This window comes from Carcharhinus amblyrhynchos, chromosome 16, assembly GCF_965287045.1.
Source record: "Carcharhinus amblyrhynchos chromosome 16, sCarAmb.v2.hapA, whole genome shotgun sequence".
Lineage (NCBI taxonomy): Eukaryota > Metazoa > Chordata > Chondrichthyes > Carcharhiniformes > Carcharhinidae > Carcharhinus > Carcharhinus amblyrhynchos.
In genome coordinates this window covers 17,710,708-17,731,840 of record NC_137339.1, presented here as the reverse complement: position 1 = coordinate 17,731,840, position 21,133 = coordinate 17,710,708, and the positions used below count along the sequence as shown (strand labels likewise).

Sequence of the window (21,133 nt, the reverse complement as noted above, 5' to 3'; positions counted from 1 at the left end):
CCTCATCCCCATTTTTTTTGCCTTCTCCCTGTAACCCTTCAACCCATTACCAACTAAAAATCTGTCTAACTCCTCCTTAAATTTATTCAGTGTCCCAGCATCCACCGCACATTGGCACTGAACTCTACCACGAAGGAAACACTCTCTGGACTTTGGAAATCTTGTGAAGTAATTTCATTTCTATATTTTTTGTACTGTTACTATCCATAGTGAAACTTTTTTCCCCTATTGCAGCCCCCACCACCCACTTTACTGTGTGTGTGTGTGTGTGTGTGTGTGTGTGTGTGTGTGTGTGTGTGTGTGTGTGTGTGTGTGTGGTAGAAAGGGAAGTTACGAATACCTTCCTGCTGAGTTTTGAATGTGAAATAAACCAAACTTCTGAGCTAATACTAACACAAGTTTGCTGCAAGTTATTAGTAAATTGGATCACACAATACGCCTACTTCAAAAGATAATTCAAAGAACCTTCTGTTAACGGACAGCTGGTGAGAAGAAAGATGTACTGTTTGTCTGTCTCTCTCCTGTTCATAACACTTGTCTGTTTTTTAATATGATTCTGCTTCTGGTTTTGAGACCAGCTATTCAGAGGAATGTGGGAAGACCCAAATAACACAAGGTCCCAGCAAATATTAGTTATGGGTAACACCATAACAAAATGATAATTAAATGGATCCATTCATGATCACCCCATTGTGAAATTACAGAATACAGAGCCACCTCAAGTGTACTGGGGCCTTTATTTAAGTCACATAATACTCAGAAAAAGTACAAAGTCCATATAAAACCTAAGTACCAAATCCTGTTTTCCATACAGTTATTCTCTTGTTCCTGCTTTTCACTATAAAAGATTTGCTTCTAGCATTTTTTCCTCTGTTCCTTGCAGGAGTGTCCATTATTATCACAATCAATTTCAATGCAATGTATATCTAAAAGTGACTGGAATGCTCATCATCTTTTTGGGTTGTTTTCATCCTATTTGAATGGCCACATTTTCCAACATTCATACAAAGTGATACTAGCCTCAAAACATCATACAAAACGTCTGGGAGACAAAAGTTGCTGCTAAGAGTAAATGGATTGCGTCAGTGGCGAACGGTGCGCGCTGCAAGTGAAATGTCGTGAAATTAGAAGCAGATACAATACATCATTTTAATCGTCCTTATCCTTGGCACCATGCTTCAGAATGCGGGTGAATTCCACATAGTTGAAGTTGCTTTTCTTGTCAATCGGCGCTTCCCTGAAAAGCTCATCAACTTCCTCATCTGTGAACCTGTCTCCCATAGTGGTCAGCAGCTCTCGGAGGTGGTCCTCATGGATGAAGCCTACAGGAAATTGAACTTGTTTATATAGTGCAGTTTCATTTTTTTTGTTCAGCTTTTGGACGTCACAATATTCTTAATTACAGAAAACTATTTTGCTTGATTCATGTGAAAATGCGTGGGGGGTTGGGGGGGGGGACAGGAGATGGTGGTGGTGGGAAGAGGAGGGATGGTGGTCTAGTGGTATTGTCACTAAGTAATCCAGAGATCAAGCCTAATGCTCTGGGACACTTTTTCTTATCCATTCATAGGACATGGGTGTCGCTGGCTGGTCAGCATCTCAGAACAAAGAAAATTGCAGCACAGGAACAGACCCTCCAGCCATCTAAGCCTGCAAAGACCATGCTGCCCGACTTAACTAAAATCCCTTACCCTTCCGGGGACCATATCCCTCCGTTCCCATTCATGTATTTGTCAAGACACCCCTTAAAAGTCACTATTGTATCCGCTTCCACTACCTCCCCCGGCAACATGTTCCAGGCACCCACCACCCTCCATGTAAAAAATCTGCCTCGTACATCTACTTTAAACCTTGTTCCTTGCACCTTAAACCTGTGCCCCCTAGTAATTGACTCTTCCACCCTGGGAAAAAGCTTCTGACCATCCACTCTGTTCATGCTTCTCAGAATCTTGTAGACTTCTATCAGGAGGTAGAATTTATTGCCCATCCCCAGTTACCTGAGGGCAGTTGAGAGTCAACCACATTGCTGCGATTCTAGAATCACATGTAGGCCAGACCAGGTAAGGATCTTTTCCCTAAAGGACCTCGGTGGACCAGATGGGTTTTTCCATCAATTGGCAATGGTCATCAGTAGATTCTTAATTCCAGGTTTTTTTTAATTGAATTCAAATTCCACCATCTGCTGTGGTGGGATTTGAACCCAGGTCCCAGAACATTAGCTGAGTTTCTGGATTAAGAGATTACTGATAAAACCACTAGGTATCACATGGCAGTTGGTGGAATTTGAATTCAATAAACAAAATCAGGAATTGAAAGCTAGTCTCGGAATTGTGACCAAGAAACTAACAATATTAAGAAAAGCCAGGTTCGCTGGTGCCCTTTCCAGAAGGAAATCTGCTGTCCTTACCTGATCTGGCCCACTTGTAACACCAAATCCACAGCAATCTGGTTGATATGGTGCACAGTGGTTAGGACTGCTGCCTCACAATGCCAGGGTCCCGGGTTCAACTACAGGCTTGGCTGACTGTGTGGAGTTTGCGCATTCTCCCCATGTTATAGAAATCATAGAACCCTACAGTGCAGAAAGAGGCCCTTCGGCCTATCGAGTCTGCACCGAACACAATCCCACCCAGGCCCCAACCCCATATCCCTACATATTATACTTACTAATCCCTCTAACCTACGCATCCCTGGACACAAAGGGGCAATTTCTTAGCATGGTCAATCAACCTAACCCGCACATCTTTGGACTGTGGGAGCAAACTGGAGCACCCAGAGGAAACCCATGCAGACACGAGGAGAACGTGCAAACTCCACACAGACGGTGACCCGAGCCGGGAATCGAACCCAGGACCCTGGAGCTGTGAAGCAGCAGTGCTAACCACTGTGCTACCATGCCGCCCAAAAGAACCATGTCTGCATGGGTTTCTTCCGGGTGCTCCAGTTTCCTCACACAGTCAAAAGATTAGGTGGAATAGCCATGGTAAATTGTCCCTTAGTTCAAGATGTGTAGGTTAGATGACAAGTGTGTGAGGTTAGGGGGATAGAGCAGGGGAGAGGGTCTGGATAAGATACTCTATCAGAGAGCTGGTGCAGATTTGGTGGGTCAAATGGCCTCCTTTTGCACTGTAGGAATTTAATAATTCTATGACCCTTAACTACCCTCTGAAAATGCCTAGCAAACCATTCAATTTAAGGGCAATTAGGTAAGGATACCAAATCCCAGCTTTGGCAGTGATGCCACTTCCCAATAAAGAAATAAAAAAACCTCAAAGTTCAGTCAGTGTTGTGGCATAGCATTAGATCATGCCTATTTCAGCAAACAGGTTACTGCAATGCAGGCATGTGTTAATCTTCAAGTCACACAATCAAGGACAAGTGATTTTAAAGAGGTTTAGATCCTCAACATGCTTTACTCACTCAACTAGACAGAGGGAGAGACAGAGAGGTCTCCAAAATGCTCCAGGTGTACAAGCGACAAGTTATTTCCCTCCCCTCTCATGGCCAATTTTCCTGTTTTCAGTTCTTTCCTCATAAATTCCTCGCTGCTGTAAAGTTCTTCGGGTACCTTGTTCAGATGACCCTATTCTTGTGTGACTCTTTGTAGTGTCAATAGATTAATCAGCTGTGAAGGGTATGATAGCTGAAGCCCCAATCTGTTCCTCACTATCTCCTCTCATCAGCCCACAAGCTGCACTTCCTTCAAATACGAACAGGACCAAGCTATTGCTCCCGTTTCCTAATTCAGGCTAATTGTACTTCCTCGCTGCCTTTCTAGCAGAAATCAGGTCAGTCAGCAGAGTGGAAATCAAACTTCAGATTGTGTCTCAGCTGTTCACTTCATAACCTCACTGAATCATTGGGACGGCAATCAAATGAATAATTCATCTGGGCAAATATATTTTCCTGAGAATAAATTAAAATGGCATATTGTGGATACTGCTTTGTCTGAATTGGTCCATTTACAATGCAAGTACAGTACCCCAAAACCAGCACCCTTGGGATTGAAACAGATTTTAGACGTTCCTGGATTCTGCTTAAAATAATCCATTTTGTTACCATGCAATAGGTTCCCTCACATGGTTCACATCCAGTTTTCCTGCAACCTTCAATCAGCAGTTTGTGGCTGGCTTTCTTATATTTTGAGGGCATGTTGCCAATGAGAATCAAAAGCAATGATACATTCCTGGTTGTTATATCTAAGCTGGAACGTATCCAGACTGGGAGTCGACCTGCACGGTGCCCGACCCAATGCACCATTTCTAAAATGCTGGGCTATTCAAATTGTTTTACTCATCGATTTATTATTTTCTTTGTGGGCATTCACTGGGGCAAGCATTCATCAAGCAGGCAGGAAGCAGTGTGCAGTGGTTCAAACAATAACATTCTCCATTACAAAAATGGACATTGCCAGCTTTCAAGTAGCTGGATTCGAGGTGCTGGTATTTATTTATTATTGTCACAAGTAAGCTTACATTAACACTGCAATGAAGTTCATAGAATCCCAACAGTGCAGAAGGAGGCCATTCGGCCCATTGAGTCTGCACCAACCACAATCCCCACTGGACTCTATCCCCTAACCCCACATATTTACCTCAGTAATCCCTCTAACCTAAACATCCCTAGACATTAAGGGGCAACTTATCATGGCCAGTGCACCTAACCAGCATGTCTTTTGGGCTGTGGGAGAAATCTGCAGCATCCGGAGGAAATCCACACAGACAGGGGGAGAACATGCAGTATCCAAAATAGACAGTGACCCAAATCAGGAATTGAACACAGGTCCCTGGCACTGTGAGGCAGCAATGCTAACCACACAACCCAACAATGTGGAAGTTTCCCAGGTATGTCCTGTCCACAAAAAGGACAAATCCAACCTGGCCAATTATCGCCCCCTTCAGTCCACTTTCGATCATCAGTAAGGATATTGAAGGTATCACTGATAGTGAAATCAGTTTGAGATTTTGTGCTGCAAAAATTGGATTACAAAAGTGAACGCACTTCAGAGAAATATTTATTCGGCTTTAGAATGATTTGAGATGTTATGAGGTAGTGATAGGCACCACATAAATGCACGTTCTTTATTTCATTTCAGTTGAAACAACTTTATGAATACTCCCTTCTCGTATCAGAAAAGCAGCCTGTACTCCTCGACTGTGTTAATACACATTCTCTTTTCAGGGCTGATGATGTGACCATAGTTCTGAGCTTACAAATGCACTACTCCTTTCACTTTTTCCTATGATTCACAGATTGTTGGTACAATGTTTCTTCCTACTGAATGTAACCTCAACAGACAAAACAAAGCAGCAGCAGAACTAGGTGATGCATATTTAGTTGCACAGAAAACAAGGGGCTGTACTGCTTTTACTCAATCCTGTTTATGTAGAAATACATTACCGGCTGAATAGCACAGCACGTGGGATCATCCATATAATTCTTGTGGGGATACAGGTCGGAACTCTACCACCTCGCCCGCCATGGAATCGGCGCGGGCGAGGGTCCGACAAGGGAAATCTCCATGGACATCAGGTGGGAAATTCTGGTCTCACCAGAACGAGGCTGTAAAATCCCAACCATTGTCCTGACTTCATATTGAGGATACCCGCCACGGGTTGTGTGGCACTGCCACCATGCTAAATGGGATAGATTTTGAACAGATCTAGTAACTCAAAGCTGGGCATTCATAAGATGCTATCGGCAGCAGCATAATTGAATTCAACCACTGGCTGTAGCCTCATGGCCCAGCACATCCCTCACTATACCATTGCCACCAATTCAGGGATCATCCCTGGTTCAATGGATGGTGCAGGAGGGAATATCAGGAGTAGCACCAGGCATACCTAAAAATGAAGTGTCAAGCTGGCGAAGCTGTGACAATTTGCATACCAAAGAGCAGAAGCAGCATGCGATAGCCAGAGCTAAGCAACCCCACAATCAGCAGATCAAAGTTCTACAGTCCTGCCACATCCAATCATGAATGTTGGTGGACAATTAAACAACCAATGGAGGAGGAGGCTCCACAAATAACCCCATCCTTAATAACAGGGGAGCCCAGCGCATCCATGCCAAAGATGAGTCAGTTGCAACAATCTCCAGCCAGAAGCATCAAGTGGATAATCCATCTCAACCAAGGTCCTCAGCATCATGGATGCCTGTCTTCAGCCAATTCAATTCACTCCATATGATATTAAGAACTGACTGAAGGCACTGGATACTGGACCCTGACAACATTCCAGCAATAGTACTCAAGCTGTTCCAATACAGCTACGACACTGGCGTCTAACCAGCAAGGTGGAAAATTTCCCAGGAACATCCTGTTCACAAAAAGCAGGATGGATCCAACCTGGTCAATTCTGTCTCCTTTTGATCATTTAGTAAAGTTATTGAAAGTGTCATCGATAGTGCAATCAAGCATCACCTACTCAGCAATATCCTGCTCATTGATGCTCAGTTTGGGTTTCACCAGGGCCACTCAGCTCTTGACCTCATTACAGTTTTGGTCCAAACATGGAAAAGAGAGCTCAGTTGAAGAGGTGAGGCGAGAGTGACAGCCCTTGACATCAAGTCAGCATTTGACCGAGTGTGTCATTAAAGAACCCAAGCAAAACTGGATTCAATGGGAATCAATGGGAAAACACTCCACTGTCATAACTAGCACAAAGGAATATGATTGTGATTGTTGGTGATCAGTCATCTCAGTCCCAGGACATCACCACAAGAGTTCCTCAGGGTAATGCCCTCGCTCAAACGTCTTCAGCTGCTTCATCAATGACTTTTCTTCCATCACAAGGTCAGAACTGGGGATGTTCACTGATAACTGCACAATGTTGAGAAGGAATCCATCTCCAAATGTAGCAAGAACCAGACGATGTCCAGACTTGGGCCGACAAGTATCAAGTTACACTCATGCCACAGACGTGCCAGGAAATGACCATCCCCAACAACAAAAACAAAGAATCTAACCATCATGTCTCAATTTTAATGGCATTACCATCATCACAAGTAACTTCTGGGGGGGTGGGCGGGGTGGTGATTATTGATCAATAACTGAACTGGATGAGTCACATAAATACTGTAGCTACAAGAGCTTGATAGGCACTCTACCCACTACTTTCATCACTCATTCCCTCCACCACTGATACACAGTAGCAGCCGTGTGCACAATCAACAATATGCATTGCAGCAACTCACTAAGACTCCTTCAACAGCCCCTTCCAAACCCATGACCTCTATAATCTAGAAGGTCAAAAGGCAGCACATGCAAAGGAACACCACCACCTGCACATCTGCTTCAAGCCATCCTGATTTGGAACTAAATCGCCGTCCCTTCACTTTCACTGGGTCAAAATTCTGAATTCTCCTTCCTGACAGCATTGTGGGTGTACCTACACAATATGGAATGCAATGGTTCAAGAAGGTGACTCATCACCACCTTTTCAAGGACAACTAAGGATTGGCAGTAAATGCTGGTCTAGTCAGCAACATCTACATGCCCTGTAAGAATTAAAATTGGATGAATGGGGATACACCACAATTAAATTAATAATATCCAAACCATTAGAATTTTAAAATCTGAATGATTTGGATGATAGCAACACTTCCACAAAACAGCAAATTTTTATGCATTTATATTCAGCTGTAGTCTTTAATTATTTTTGATAAGGATTCCCAAATATGTTAACACCCTCTGAAGAATCCCATGCAAATATTAAGATAAACTTTCCAATGATGATGTGCGCTATAAAGTAAAAAACAGACTGCAGAAGAAAATACCAGTAGACAATGACTTCTGGGGTAGGTTAAAAACAGAGAGTAGGAGTGATAGAAATTTGGTGATTTTCTATAGAGACCAGGGAGCCCATGCCATACACTTGTGTTAGAAGTAGGGTAAGCAAAAGTGTATTAGTAATTCCACATTTTCTGAACAATTCAGTTAATGCACGTAATTTGTGCATCTAGGAGCACAGTTCAGGAGGCTTAAATAAATAACTCAATCACAAAGGATACCATATTGAATTAATCTACGGTAACATTGCAGGTTTAATTCAATAGGTTTTCAGACAATCTGTGTCTCCAGTGCGCAGCTCTAAAAATCAGTTACTTGATTGCCAGTTCATTGCCACAGTAAACACAGCTTCCAAACCTTTTAACTAGTAAGGTATTATTTTTAAACATCTGTAAAGAGTGTATGACTCGATCTCAAACAGGAAATACACAAGGTCTGGTAATTTTCTAGAAGCTGAGAATGGAAAAGTGGTGTGAAGGTCCTGCTGAACACAGTGGGTTAGCACTGCTGCCTTACAGCGTCAGGGACCTGAGTTCGATTCCTGGTTTGGGTCACTGTCTGTGTGAAGTCTGCACATCCTCCTTGTCTCTGTGTGGGTTTCCTCCCACAGTCCGAAAGGCGTGCTGCTTAGGTGCATTGGCCATGCTAAATTCTCCCTCAGTGTACCCAAACAGGCACTGAAGTGTGGCGACTTGGCGATTTGCACAGCAACTTCATTGCAGTGTTAATGCAAGCCTACTTGTGACACTAATAAATAAGCATTAAACTTTATCATCATTTCTTCTGCCATTTCAAATGGCAGCCAGCTAATTTGACAACCTGGCCAGTGGATGGATTCATTCTTCGGAATGGTCGCTGGCAAATGAAAATGGGGCAAAGTTTGCAATTAGGTATGGAGCAAATGAGGTTCTGGAGGGAGGAGGTTGACAAACAGTGTTGAGGGTGACCATATGTCGTCAAATGGGGCTCCTGGCCCTCAAGAAGTGCTGGAAAATGCAATAATCTTGTGGAGACGCAGCTCCTACTTTCACTTAATTGTCAGGTTTCCCAACCCATGAGAAACACTCGCGACAGTAGTGAATTTTACATCAGACTCCCAAATGCACTGTGGCAACCCAATTTAAATACGCTAATAAAATGTGCTGTCTTTTTATGTGAGACATAAGGATACCCAATAACTGCTACCATAATGAAGGTGGGCATGGTATGTTAGTCACGCACTTTCCCGTGCTCAAGTCTTTAGCTGCACCTCCCACCCTCTTTTGTCTACACTGGGCAAATTAAATCAAGGGCATCTTGTGGGGACTTTCCAGCATTTAGTCATCATTGTAATTATGCATAGCTGCTGAATCATGTCGACACGATGTAGCAGAATTCAGGGAGGCAATTAATTTGGAGTATCGTCGAACTGGGGTGAATAACTCAACAGCTTTCAATGCAGTGACATTCAGTCCTAACCTACTGGGTTATTATTAAAAGATATGTATGAAGCAAGTTTTTTGTTTATACAGAGGATGATGGGTGCCTGGAACTTGCTGCCAGGGGGAGGTAGTGGAAGCGAATACGATAATGACTTTTAAGGGACTTTACATGAATAGGATGGGAATAGAAGGATATGGTCCCTGGAAGGGTAGGTGGGTTTTCAGTTCAGATGGGCAGCATGGTCGGTGCAGGCTTGGAGGGCTGAAGGGCCTGTTCCTGTGTTGTAATTTTCTCTGTTCTCTTTGTATTCTGACAGTCACAGTTTTGTGGAACTGAAGCAATTTCTCGTATCAGCTAAGCTTGAGACATGGTGAATCTAGCAAATGTCATAACGTCATAATGCGATATGAGTAAAATGTTATACAGCTGAACGGACTTAAAATACAACCTGAACATTAATCAAATTGTGTGCAATCCGCTGTCAGCCCTGTGATGCTTGCTAATCCAAATCTGTCAGAACTGCTGGCAGTACTGGGCGTCTTTCTCTTTGTGCTTTTAGCTTAGATTCCGGAGATTACTGCCTCTTATTAAAAGCTGTTTACCTGTTCCTTCTTCATCGAAGCAAGCAAAAGCATTTCGAATGACGTCTTCTGGATCCGTGCCGTTTAGTTTCTCACCAAACATGGTCAGGAACATGGTGAAGTTAATGGGCCCAGGAGCTTCATTCATCATCCCTTCCAGGTACTCGTCTGTGGGGTTTTTTCCTGTTCACAAGGGTTCAAAGTTGAAAGTGAGCTGCCTACATCGTTTCACAGAATGTCCTGTACAATAGAGAGTAGCTGATTATGTAGTGACTGAGTCATTCTTAAGAGGCTTTGCAGCATTATTGGTGAAAAATATGCAGCTTAATGTAGCAAAACAGTCTTTTTATCTTTAAAAACAAACATTAACATTTGAGGAAAAAAATATATTTGTCTCACGTGATTGTATATTTTATACTTCATTGAAGTGGTTGTGATTCACACCAAAATAAATATATTTGATCTTTAAGTTTCACTATTTTATACAATGATAAGGCGTGTTGTACAAACACGTGCAAGGAGAATTTTGAACGACTGGTTATACTTTATGCTCATATTCTGGAGTTTAAGAACATAAAGTTCTTTTTTTTAAAAGAAAAGTTATTGTATGTAAAAGATTGACTAATAAAAACGTGGGCCATAATTCCTCTGGATATTTTTAGTAGACATTTTATGGTGTTACCAAGAGAAGCCAACATGTCGTGCAGATCTTCCTTGTCAATGAAGCCATCACGGTTTTGGTCTATCATGTTGAAAGCTTCTTTGAACTCCTGGATCTGAGACTGATCAAACATTGCGAACACATTGGAAGTTGCACGCTGAGGGCGCTTCTTTGCGGTCTTTGCCTTTGCTCTTTTGCTGGACATGTTGATGTCTTAGTAGCCTAAATAAAGAGGGCACAAGTTAAAAGCTCTATTTTAAGAAATGCACCACAAGTAGCAGACAGGCTGCAAGACACATCTGATTCATGCTTTAGCAAGTCTGGGCCTGTTCGGCAGAGAGAGGAGAGCTGATTTGTGAATGCCACTGAGTCACTGAACCCATAAAAGGAGTTAAACATGCTCATATCTTTTTTCTCAGCACCGTTCCCCGGAAGGTAATTACTAGGATTAATCTCTTAATTAGGGAAATGCTCCAAAACCTACGACATGGATTAGGTGAAACTCGCCACATTAAAATCAGGACATTGCAAAATACCATAAATAGCTTTTGATTTCCCTCAGAAACTAAAGGTTTTGCTGAAGGTAGTGAAGCAGTTTCATTTCAGATTCATTGCTAAGCTCTTGAGCTGGCAAAGAAAAATGCTCCCTTTTTTAAGAGAAAACCTTTTTGCAGCTAAGTCGGTCACCGACTGATTTCGGAAAACTGAACACATGGCAAAATATTTGTAGTCATGATGTGGGTATGCCGGCGTTGGACTGGCGTAAACACAGTAAAAAGTCTGACAACACCAGGTTTTAGTCCAACCTATTTATTTGATAATATACTCACAAGCTTTCGGGGTCGACCTTCGTCACCTGACGAAGGGACTAACCCCGAAAGCTTGTGAGTATATTATCAAATAAATAGGTTGGACTAAAACCTGGTGTTGTCAGACTTTTTAAAATATTTGTAGTCAGAGTACCTTAAAAAAACATTTTAGTTGTCACCTTTGCCCCAGCATAACTGAACTGCAGATATGTGATTCCAGTCAAAAGGTTAATTTATTTCCTGGCATTTTGTTAGCATAGTTTAAACAGATTACAATATGAATGAGTACAAGCAAATCCTGAGAATTATCGAATCCCAATGGTGTTTGAAGAGGCCATTTGGCCCATCGAGCCTGCACCAACAACAATCCCACCCAGGCCCTATCCCTGTGACCCCAGATATTTACCTTGCTAATCCCCCGCTAAGGGGCAATTTAGCATGGCCAATCAATCAGCCCAACCTGCACATCTTTGGACTGTGGAAGGAAACTAGAGCACCCGGAGGAAACCCACGCAGACACAAAGAGAACATGCAAAATCCGTACACAGTTACTCTAGGCCGGAATTGAACCTGGGTCCTTGGCGCTTGAGGTAGCCGTGCTAACCATTGTGCCACTATGCCATCCCCTTCTGAGGACTAATGTTACATTACCAGAACGTTCTATGCTCCATTTTTACAATTTGAAGATATTAGAATTTACTCAACTGTCTTTATCTACTTCATCACCAGAATTTGTAGAGTTTTATAATAACCATTAGTGCCTGAAATTCCATGCCACAGCTGCACTATTCCTCTATAATCAGTTTCATAGAATCTCTACAGTGCAGGAGGCGGCCATTCGGCCCACTGACTCTGCACCGACCACAATCCCACCCAAGCCCTATCCCCATAACTCCATACATTTACCCTAGCTAGTCTCCCTGACACTAAGGGGCAATTTATTATGGCCAATCCACCTAACCTGACATCTTTGAACTGTGGGAGGAAACCAGAGCATCCAGAGGAAATCTGTGCAGACACGGGGAGAACGTGCAGACTCCACACAGTTTCCCGTAGTCTTTAATAGTCACAAGAGACACATTTAGTTGTGCACTTGTGCTTCCTGGGTTGCCCTGAGCTGAGGTCTGTGAGTGATACATCCCGGTGGGGTTCCAGATTTGATCCCTAGGTTCTGCTTAGTTTGCTGATGTCAGCTGGAACAGCGGAAGATGCCCCACAGCTGGCTGAAGCACCCCTGGCCGAGGGAGGGGAGGGTTCTCCTGCGCTTCTAGATTGTAAGGGTGATATCTAGCTGCTGGCATTGCATCAGATGAAGACAGGAACAGGTCTGACTCCTTGTAAAGCCTCCCTGCTGCTGTCAATTAGCCTGCTGTTGCATGCCCTCATTATGCATGCATGAAAGGCATTGTAGGTGAGGCACTGAAAGGTGACGACTGCCTCTGGAATTGAATGCTAGGAAGGAGTTTAACACATGCAGTAGAGGAAGGGAAAATAAGAAAATGGAAGGGGGCAAAGTAAAACATTTATAACAAGAGGATTGGTATCCACTTTTGCGTCAAGTTTGTTAAAATTCATGTCCATTTATTAAAGTCCAGTTGCTTTTTCTTCTGGAGTTGGTCTGCTGAGGAAATTTTATAATTTTTTTTAAATAACAACCCACAGGAAATAGAACAGTTCAGACACTTCATATAATTTGGTTCTGCTTTTAATTAGTTGTTGTTTGAAGGCACAGGAAAGAAGCAAGATTTGGGCTGTATTACGCCAACCAGCCCTTCAACGCTCAAGTGCTTTGGTACTTTGAAACTCTCTTCAAACTGATTCCGAATAGTGGTTATGGAGGGAACCCATTTCACTTGGTGCTGATCTGTAATTTTATTGCAAAATATGCTCTTCACCCAACTCTCCAGAGGAAAAAATGTAATGATTCTGTGCTTTGTATGTTCCTCTTTCTTTTCTTCTGAAAGTAGTGACCGTACTGAAATGTGGTCCAACCTTCATCTATCCTTTACTATCCCTCACTTGTACCTCTGGACCATGTATTAGCAAACTATATGTTGAGATGCCAATCCAGATAAGCTTAATCCTTCTTACACAAGTGCAGTCAAAGTAGGAGCTATCCAAAGATAGGGTACTTCGGTCCTTTGTTTGAAAGTCTATTTATTAGTGTCACAGGTAGGGTTTCATTAATGCTGCAATGAAGTTACTGTGAAAATCTCCCAGTCGCCACACTACGGTGACAGTTCAACTACACTGAGGGGGAATTTAGCATGGCAAGTGCACCTAACCAGCATGTCTTTTGGACTGTGGAAGGAAATCGCAGCACCCATAGGAAACCCACACAGACATGAGAAGAATGTGCAAACTCCGTACAGACAGTGACCCAAACATGGAATCGAACCCGGGTCCCTGGTGCGGTGAGGAGACAGTGCTAACCACTGTGCTGCCGTGCCACTCCCCCCTTCACTCTAAGTTTGGGCATTGTGGTCACTCCCCAACAGTACGCCTTGGACTTGGGACTCCCTGATCTGTGTAGGCCAAAAGCAGTTAGAGAACTGATAAACACAGCTTTGAGCCCATTTCGGTCAGTTATACGAGCTTCCTGAGTCTGCTGTTAAATTTCTATATACTGTTAATTGAAATTTACAACCCCCGCTCCTCCCTTTAAAGCTGTTCAAAATGCAAAAGGGGAACATTCATTGTGAATGTCAAGTGAGGCAACAGCTCCGGAGCCTGAGTATGAGGTCCATTTTTAATCATACTCAATTGCACATTTCATTAACAGTAATTTGTTTCAAATGAAATTGCCGGGATTATTTATTACAGCATTAGTTTCACTGCAATCTACAGCTGTCTCCCATTATAAGAGACTTCGAAAGAGTAGCTTCTTTCTTGTCATGAAGAATCGAACGTTAATCAGCTATCTCTGTGCCAGAAAGAAAAAGACGGTCAGAAAGAAAGAAAAAGAGAAAGAAAGAAACCCTTGTTCACCCAATTTATCTTCATTGTTCGTGATTGAAGGCGTCCATTACAAACTGAAATAAAAAAATTAACCAGAATGTAGCTGAATTCTGAAATACCCAAACTGGACAAGTCGGATTTCAAATGTTCTGCTCACAATGACACTTGCCAAATTAAATTAAGCATCAACTTTTACAATAACAAAAAACTATGAAGTTATTACCAAAAATTCCAATTTTTTTTCTAAATTTAGTATAAACACGCTCTGAATTCCCCTGACAGTTTGGTGGGTACCACATGATCTAGTACTTAGATATACTCATATTTAATGCCTGGTCTACGCTGGGCAAGTTGATCTGAATGAGAATGGCAGAAGAATGTTTCAATTAGTCTCAATATCACTTGGCTAAGGAGGAGGAAAAATAAAACCAAAATTGGGCACAATTTCTGCTCCAAGTCATTCATTCACTGCTGGAAGTGTACTTGTGCAGAAATCAGGCAAAAACAACATCAGATCTGGCTGTGATGCACCCTGTAGTTGGATATCCTGACGACTATCAGTGTTTGATCTCACATGTGAAGAACTACCACTCAAGCAAGCTATCAGTGAGCACTTGGTGCAGGTGAAACCACATCTGAAAAAAGGCGGCAAGGCCTTCATTGGCAAACCACAAACTGATTCAGAAAAACAGTCTTGTTATTTTGTGCACGCTCCTGTGCAAAGTCATCATCAGGATACAACTCCTTAGGAATTACTATAATCCCGCAAGCAACTAATCCTACTGCAAAATAATATGTTCCAGCGTTTTGTTATTGTTTCAGATTGTGGCTTGCTGTGATCACAACATTCTATACAATAAGTAATTAACTACATTCTCTTATCCTCCAGCCAAATTGGAACATTTTTTTACCAAATATGTCATAGAATCATCGAATGTTTACAGCACAGAAGGAGACCATTCAGTCCATCAAATCTATTTCAATGTCCGTCACAATATACCATGTAATGATGGGAAATATTCACACCAAAATCAGCTGGTTATATGCTTTCATTTGTAACAATAGGGCAGAATTTAATGTTCCCCTGGAAGGGAGTGGAGGGACCTCATTATGGGACAGGGAGGCCCAGGGTGAAAACACTATTGTCTTCCTGACTCTCCTCAATTAAGTTCAGGGCAGGAAGAGTCGAAGATAGTCTTTCTGCCTGAAGATTATATGAGGAATTTAATTTTCTCCAACAGCAATCTTCAACCACAGACTTCCTTGCAGTACTAGCAGTGGCCACTGCTCCCAGTGGCACTGCCAGCACCAGAGCATTGCTAAGGTGGGACACTGCCCCACATCGGAAAAAATGTGGTGGGAAATTTCCCCTTGTGGAGCTGGGAACCTCAGTGGTAGCCAACGGGCTGTCTAATTGGGAATAAATGTCGATGACACTCTTGGAAGTTGCTGCTGAGTGAATACCACTGGCTCTCCAACCAGTGCACACATCCAAAGCCTCAACCGTTAAATTCCTCTCATATAGTTTCTTTACATCCTGCAAGTGTGAACTTTTTTACTGCTTTTATGCTTTGACATTTCCATTTCAATTCTGCTCAGCTTCCAATTATATGGTCAAAATGAAAACTTTCCAATGGTGCAATGATGATTGGCAATGAGATGTCTGATGGTGGCATTGCTCTCATATGTCAGCTGTGTATCCGAACCCAGATTTTTGACTTTATTGGAATGAAACAGACACTGAAGGCTGGCACAGGATGAATGAATCTTGATTGTTGCCAAAAAATGTTCCTCAGAGGAAAAGATGTTTTTCAGAAGTTGTTTGCATCTACAGAATCATAGAATCCCTACAGTGTAGAAGGAGACCATTTAGCCCATTGAGACTGCACCAACAAAAATTTCACCCATGCCCTATCCCTGTAACTCCATGTATTAACCCTGCTAATGCCCCTGACATGAAGGGGCAATTTATCATGGTTAATCAAGCTAACCCACACATCTTTGGAGTGTGGGAGGAAACGGGAATCCCACACAGACATGGGGAGAATGTGCAAACTCAACGTGGACAGTCACCTGAGGCTGGAATTGAACCCACATCCCGGGTGCTGTGATGCAGCAGTGCTAGTCACTGTGTCGCCCAGATACGTCAACTTCAGTTACTTGATTTATTTAAGCATCTAACCTTTACTGGAGCTGTGCCCAGATGTAGTTACATCTGCACATTCTTACATTGTTGATAAGTGTTACATAAGGAATCGTTCGGAAGCATTCCTTGAAACAGCTTCTCCAACTATAGTTCTTAAGTTGCAGTACTGGTTGCCTGAAAAACCGCAACAGCTGTGATAATGGTGTTAGATTATTAGTTTCCATTAATATATTTAAATCTTCAAAACTAGAAAATCATCTCGTGGTAAATAAAATAGTTAATTATCTTAAATCATTTCCTTCTATTTAATCCATCCACCAAAGTGCCACAATATTGTATACAAATACCCAGGTGCCACTGCTGGTGGTCATTATTAGAAGACTTCATATAGGATCATAGTATCTACACAGTGTCAAAGAAGACCATTTGGCCCACCCATCAACTCTGCATTGACCACAATCCCACTCAAGCTCCATCTCCATAACCCCACATATTTCTCCTCCTAATCTCCCTGATACTACGGGACAATTTAGCATGGCCAATCCACCTAACCCGCACATCATTGGAATGTGGGAGGAAACCGGAGCACTTGGAGGAAACCCACGCAGACACGGGGAGAATGTGCAGACTCCACACAGACAGTGACCCAAGCCGGGAATCAAATCCAGGTCCCTGGAGCTGTGACGCAGCAGTGCTCAGCACTGTGCCATCGTGCCGTCCACAACAAATTTTGGCAAAGAGCTGTGCTTGAAACATTAACACGCTTTATTGATGCTGCCTGACTTAGAACCATATAATCCCTACAGTGCAGGAGGATGCCATTTGGCCCACCAAGTATACACCAACCACAATCCCATCCAGACCCTATTCCCATAACCCCACGTATTTATCCTGCTAACCCCCTAACACTAAGGGTCAATTTAGCATGGCCAATCAATCTAACCCACACACCTTTGGACTGTGGGAGGAAAACCCATACAGACACGGGAGAATGTGCAAAACTCCACACAAACAGTAATGTCAGCAAAACGAGCAGATTTTCTATAAAATTCAATGTCAGTAAAACGAAGGAGACAGTCATCGACTTCAGGAAACATGGAAGCAGTCGAGAGCTCTGGGTTCTCGGGGTTCAGTCCACCAAACGGTCCTGGTCCCTCTACGCCCACCAATGCCTCTACTTACACAGGTGGCTAAAGTGATTCGGCATGTCTGCTATAACTCTCACCAAATTTTACAGATGCACCATAGAAAGCACTCTTTCTGGTTGTAACACAGCTAGGTATGGCTCCTACTCTGCCCAAGACTGCAAGCAACGACAAAGGGTTGCAACCAGCCGACATTGTTCAGGAACGGGAACCTTTGTCCTCCTCTTTAATTCAATATCAGCATCTTCCTTGTTATCCAGGCTGAGATGAACTAATTTAACACTTCCATGGCCTGCCTAGCTGAGTTTTTCAATGACTAACTCATTGAGCCATGATGAGACCAGGCATTAATCATTTAAACTTCTGCTGCCAGAAAGCACAATTCTGATCTTCTGTTTATGAACCCTGTGCTTAAAGGAACATTTGGATCATTATTTGGACACACTGTAGGGATTCTATGATTCTGTAGATGCAAATAACTTCTGAAAAACATCTTTTCCTCCGAGGAACATTTCTTGGCAACAATCAAGATTCATTCATCCTGTGCCAGCCTTCAGTGTCTGTTTCATTCTAATGAAGTCAAAAACCTGGGTTCGGATACATAGCTGACATATGAGAGCAATGCCACCATCAGACATCTCTTTGCCAATCATCACTACGCCATTGGAATATTTTCATTTTGACCATGTGATTGGAAACTGAGCAGAATTGACTTAAAGCAATAACCCCCCCATTTTTACATTCTGCTGCTATGAGAAATCTTTCTTTTCTTTGTGACTTATAACACTCTAGTTTATTAAAATAGGTCATTCATACACCACAGGCCATTCATACTTGTATGGTCAAGATGACTGAGAGTAGTTAATGAACAAAATAAAATCATGCATTTGTAAAGACCAGAATATTTATACCTTACCATAGGTGAACTTATAACAACCGTTGTAACTATCACTGGTGTTGCCGAAAGTGGTTTATTTACTCTTTCCTGGAAAGGTCCCAGCATGTGCTGTCCCTGAAGCAAACAATGTACCCAGTTCCAACATACCTCATATTACAATATTAAACCATAGCAAGAGTCAAGTGGATAATTATGGATTATGTAACATAGGAACACTGGATCAGGAGTAGGCTATTTGTCCCCTCAAGCCTGCTCAGTATTTTAACTGGATCGTGGCTGACCTTCTACCTCAAGAACATCTTCCTACACTATTCCCCTATACTTTGGAGGTATCTAAAAATCGATTGACCCCTGCTTTGAAAATATTCAATGACCCACTTCCTTCTGGGTAGAGCATTCCAAAGATCTACCACCTCCCAACTGAAGAAATTCCTCCTTTTCTAGGCCCTAAATGGGCATTCACCTATCCTGAATGGTGGTACTGGACCACCATCCAGGCGACACATCCTTCCTGCATTTACCCCGTTGAGCCCTGTAAAGATTTTTTACACATTAACAAGATTACCTCTCATTCTTCTAAACTCCAGAGAATGGGGGCCCAGTTTCCTCAATCTCGCCCGACAAGACTATCCGGCCAACCCAGGGATTAGTATGGTTAATCTTTGTTGTGCTTCCTCTGGCCAATATATCTTTTCTCAAGTAAGGAGACCAAAACTGCACACAAGAGTCAATCAAGACTCTGTATAATTACAGCAAGACTTCCTTCCTCCTGTCCTCAATTTTTTGTGCAATTAAGGCTACCATATGATTTGCCTGCCTAATTGCTTGCTGCACCCACATGTTAGCTTTTAGTGATTCATGAACAAAAGGTTTCCTTTTGTTCATCAACACTTCCCAGTCTCTCCCCACTTATGAAATACTCTGCATTTCTGTTCTTCCTACCAAAGTGGATAACTTCACATTCTCTTGCATTGTATGCCATCCCATCAAGCTCTTGCTACTCAAATGAAAAAAGAACAAGCTACATATCTTAACTGATGCCAATTTGTGTCACCACAAAATTTGGGAAATCTGAATTGATACATGAGCAACAACAATAATTCACATTAATATAACTGTGCAACCACCAAATATGGGCAAAAGAGTGGGGAATGTATAAGGGATGGAGTTGAAAGAACACAGTGTTCTCAGGGGTTATAATGCTGGAGCAGATTATTGAGATATGGATGGCGGAAACTGAATGATCTGAATACACATATTGGAAGCGTTTATGAATCAAGAGTCAATGTAGATTAACAAGCACTGGGGTAGCAAGCAAGTCAGAGTCGGTCTTGTTTGAGAGTTTTATATGAGCTGATGGACGGTGGAGAATAATAGGCCGGTAAAGGATTGACTGAAACCTTCAGATCTCCAGGTGACAAAGACTCATGTGAAAATTTTGGTAACAGTTGGCTCAAGGCAGAAACAGATTTGGGTGATGTTATAGAATTGGGAGAACCTGGCCTTTGAAATGGAGAAATTGTAGGATCAGAGTCTCAGATTAGGGTCAAATAAAATGCTAAAATTAAAGACAGCCAAGCTCAATCTGAGATAATCCCTGGTAAGAAAATTGCATCAGCACATCTTTTGGACTGTGGGAGGATACCAGGGCAACTGGAGGAAACCCACGCAGACATGGGGAGGACATGTAGACTCCCCACAGACAGTGACCCAAGCCAGGAATCAAACTCAGGTCCCTGGTGCTGAGAGGCAGCGGTAAATGCTACAAAATGTCTTGTGCTGTAGGGTTTGCATGGACATCAGGATTGGTTTGGCTTAATATCCTGGCGATGCTCATTAGCTTCGCACATTGGGAATGGTCACTTAGGTAAAGTACTTGAGATGGCTGACATCTGTAGCTTAGCACCGTTGAGTGCTTTCAAAGGGAAGAAAATTTGACTTCTGAGGAAAGGTCATCAATTTGGAAGGTTAACTCTGTCTCTGTTTCCATGGACGCTGCCTAAACTGTTGAGTGTTGATGGCATTTTCTGTTTGGATTTCAGATTTCCAGCATCCACAATATTTTGCTCTCGTAGAAAAATATGGGAGTTTGGAAGGAAAGAAGACTGTGGTGCGACATCTTTCCAGTTATATGTGGAATCTTTTAAATTGCAGAACATTGAAGTCTAATTGCTCTGAAGCAACAATCATGTCCATCATGTAAGTTGTTGTTGTTGTTATTCTGATGGAAGCATTTGAAACCAAATCCCACTTACTCCATTTTGTGCAGCCAGCATTCTCATCTGAATCTTTGCTCAGATCGCCATGTAGGAATGAAGTTAGCATGGTTTTAAATCAGATCCAGAAAAGTTTTTAGACTTATTTGGCACTTTGAAACCTTGTTTATCCAGTTTGCAAACCGTCCCGGTCATGTTTACCCACGAGTTCACAGTTCAGTTAACAAGCTAGCCATTCTTTGCAATTAAGTCTTTATGCTGCTTGGAAGCTCAGGAATGCAAGCAATAGTCTCTGGCTTTAAACTGATTACCAGACCGGTGCCTCGAGATAACATTGCTGTAATCATTGTCAAATGTGCAGTTTTTTTTTTATATATCCAGAAGAATGTAGTGATTACTGACTGCATGGAGAAGACTCATGGGATTACATACTAAGGTTTTCCAGTATTTAAACAGTAGAGGTTGACAACATGTCAAAGACCATTAATAATCTTTAGTTATTTTTCCC

General features: G+C 42.4%; 1 protein-coding gene across 2 annotated transcripts in view; it reads right to left on the bottom strand.

Annotated features, from left to right (window-relative positions):
• Window positions 1–720: 720 nt before the first annotated feature.
• LOC145353865 (myosin regulatory light polypeptide 9) overlaps window positions 721–21,133 on the bottom strand; it is a 28,769-nt gene continuing 8,356 nt past the window's right edge. For both annotated transcript variants that reach the window (XM_080204769.1, XM_080204768.1), the window contains exons 2-4: window positions 10,475–10,675; window positions 9,814–9,975; window positions 721–1,322 (exon numbers count right to left, since the gene is read on the bottom strand). In XM_080204769.1, coding sequence (XP_080060895.1) covers window positions 1,150–1,322; window positions 9,814–9,975; window positions 10,475–10,658 — 519 coding nt within the window. In that variant the 5' untranslated portion in view covers window positions 10,659–10,675 and the 3' untranslated portion in view covers window positions 721–1,149. The remainder of the gene's footprint in view (window positions 1,323–9,813; window positions 9,976–10,474; window positions 10,676–21,133) is intronic.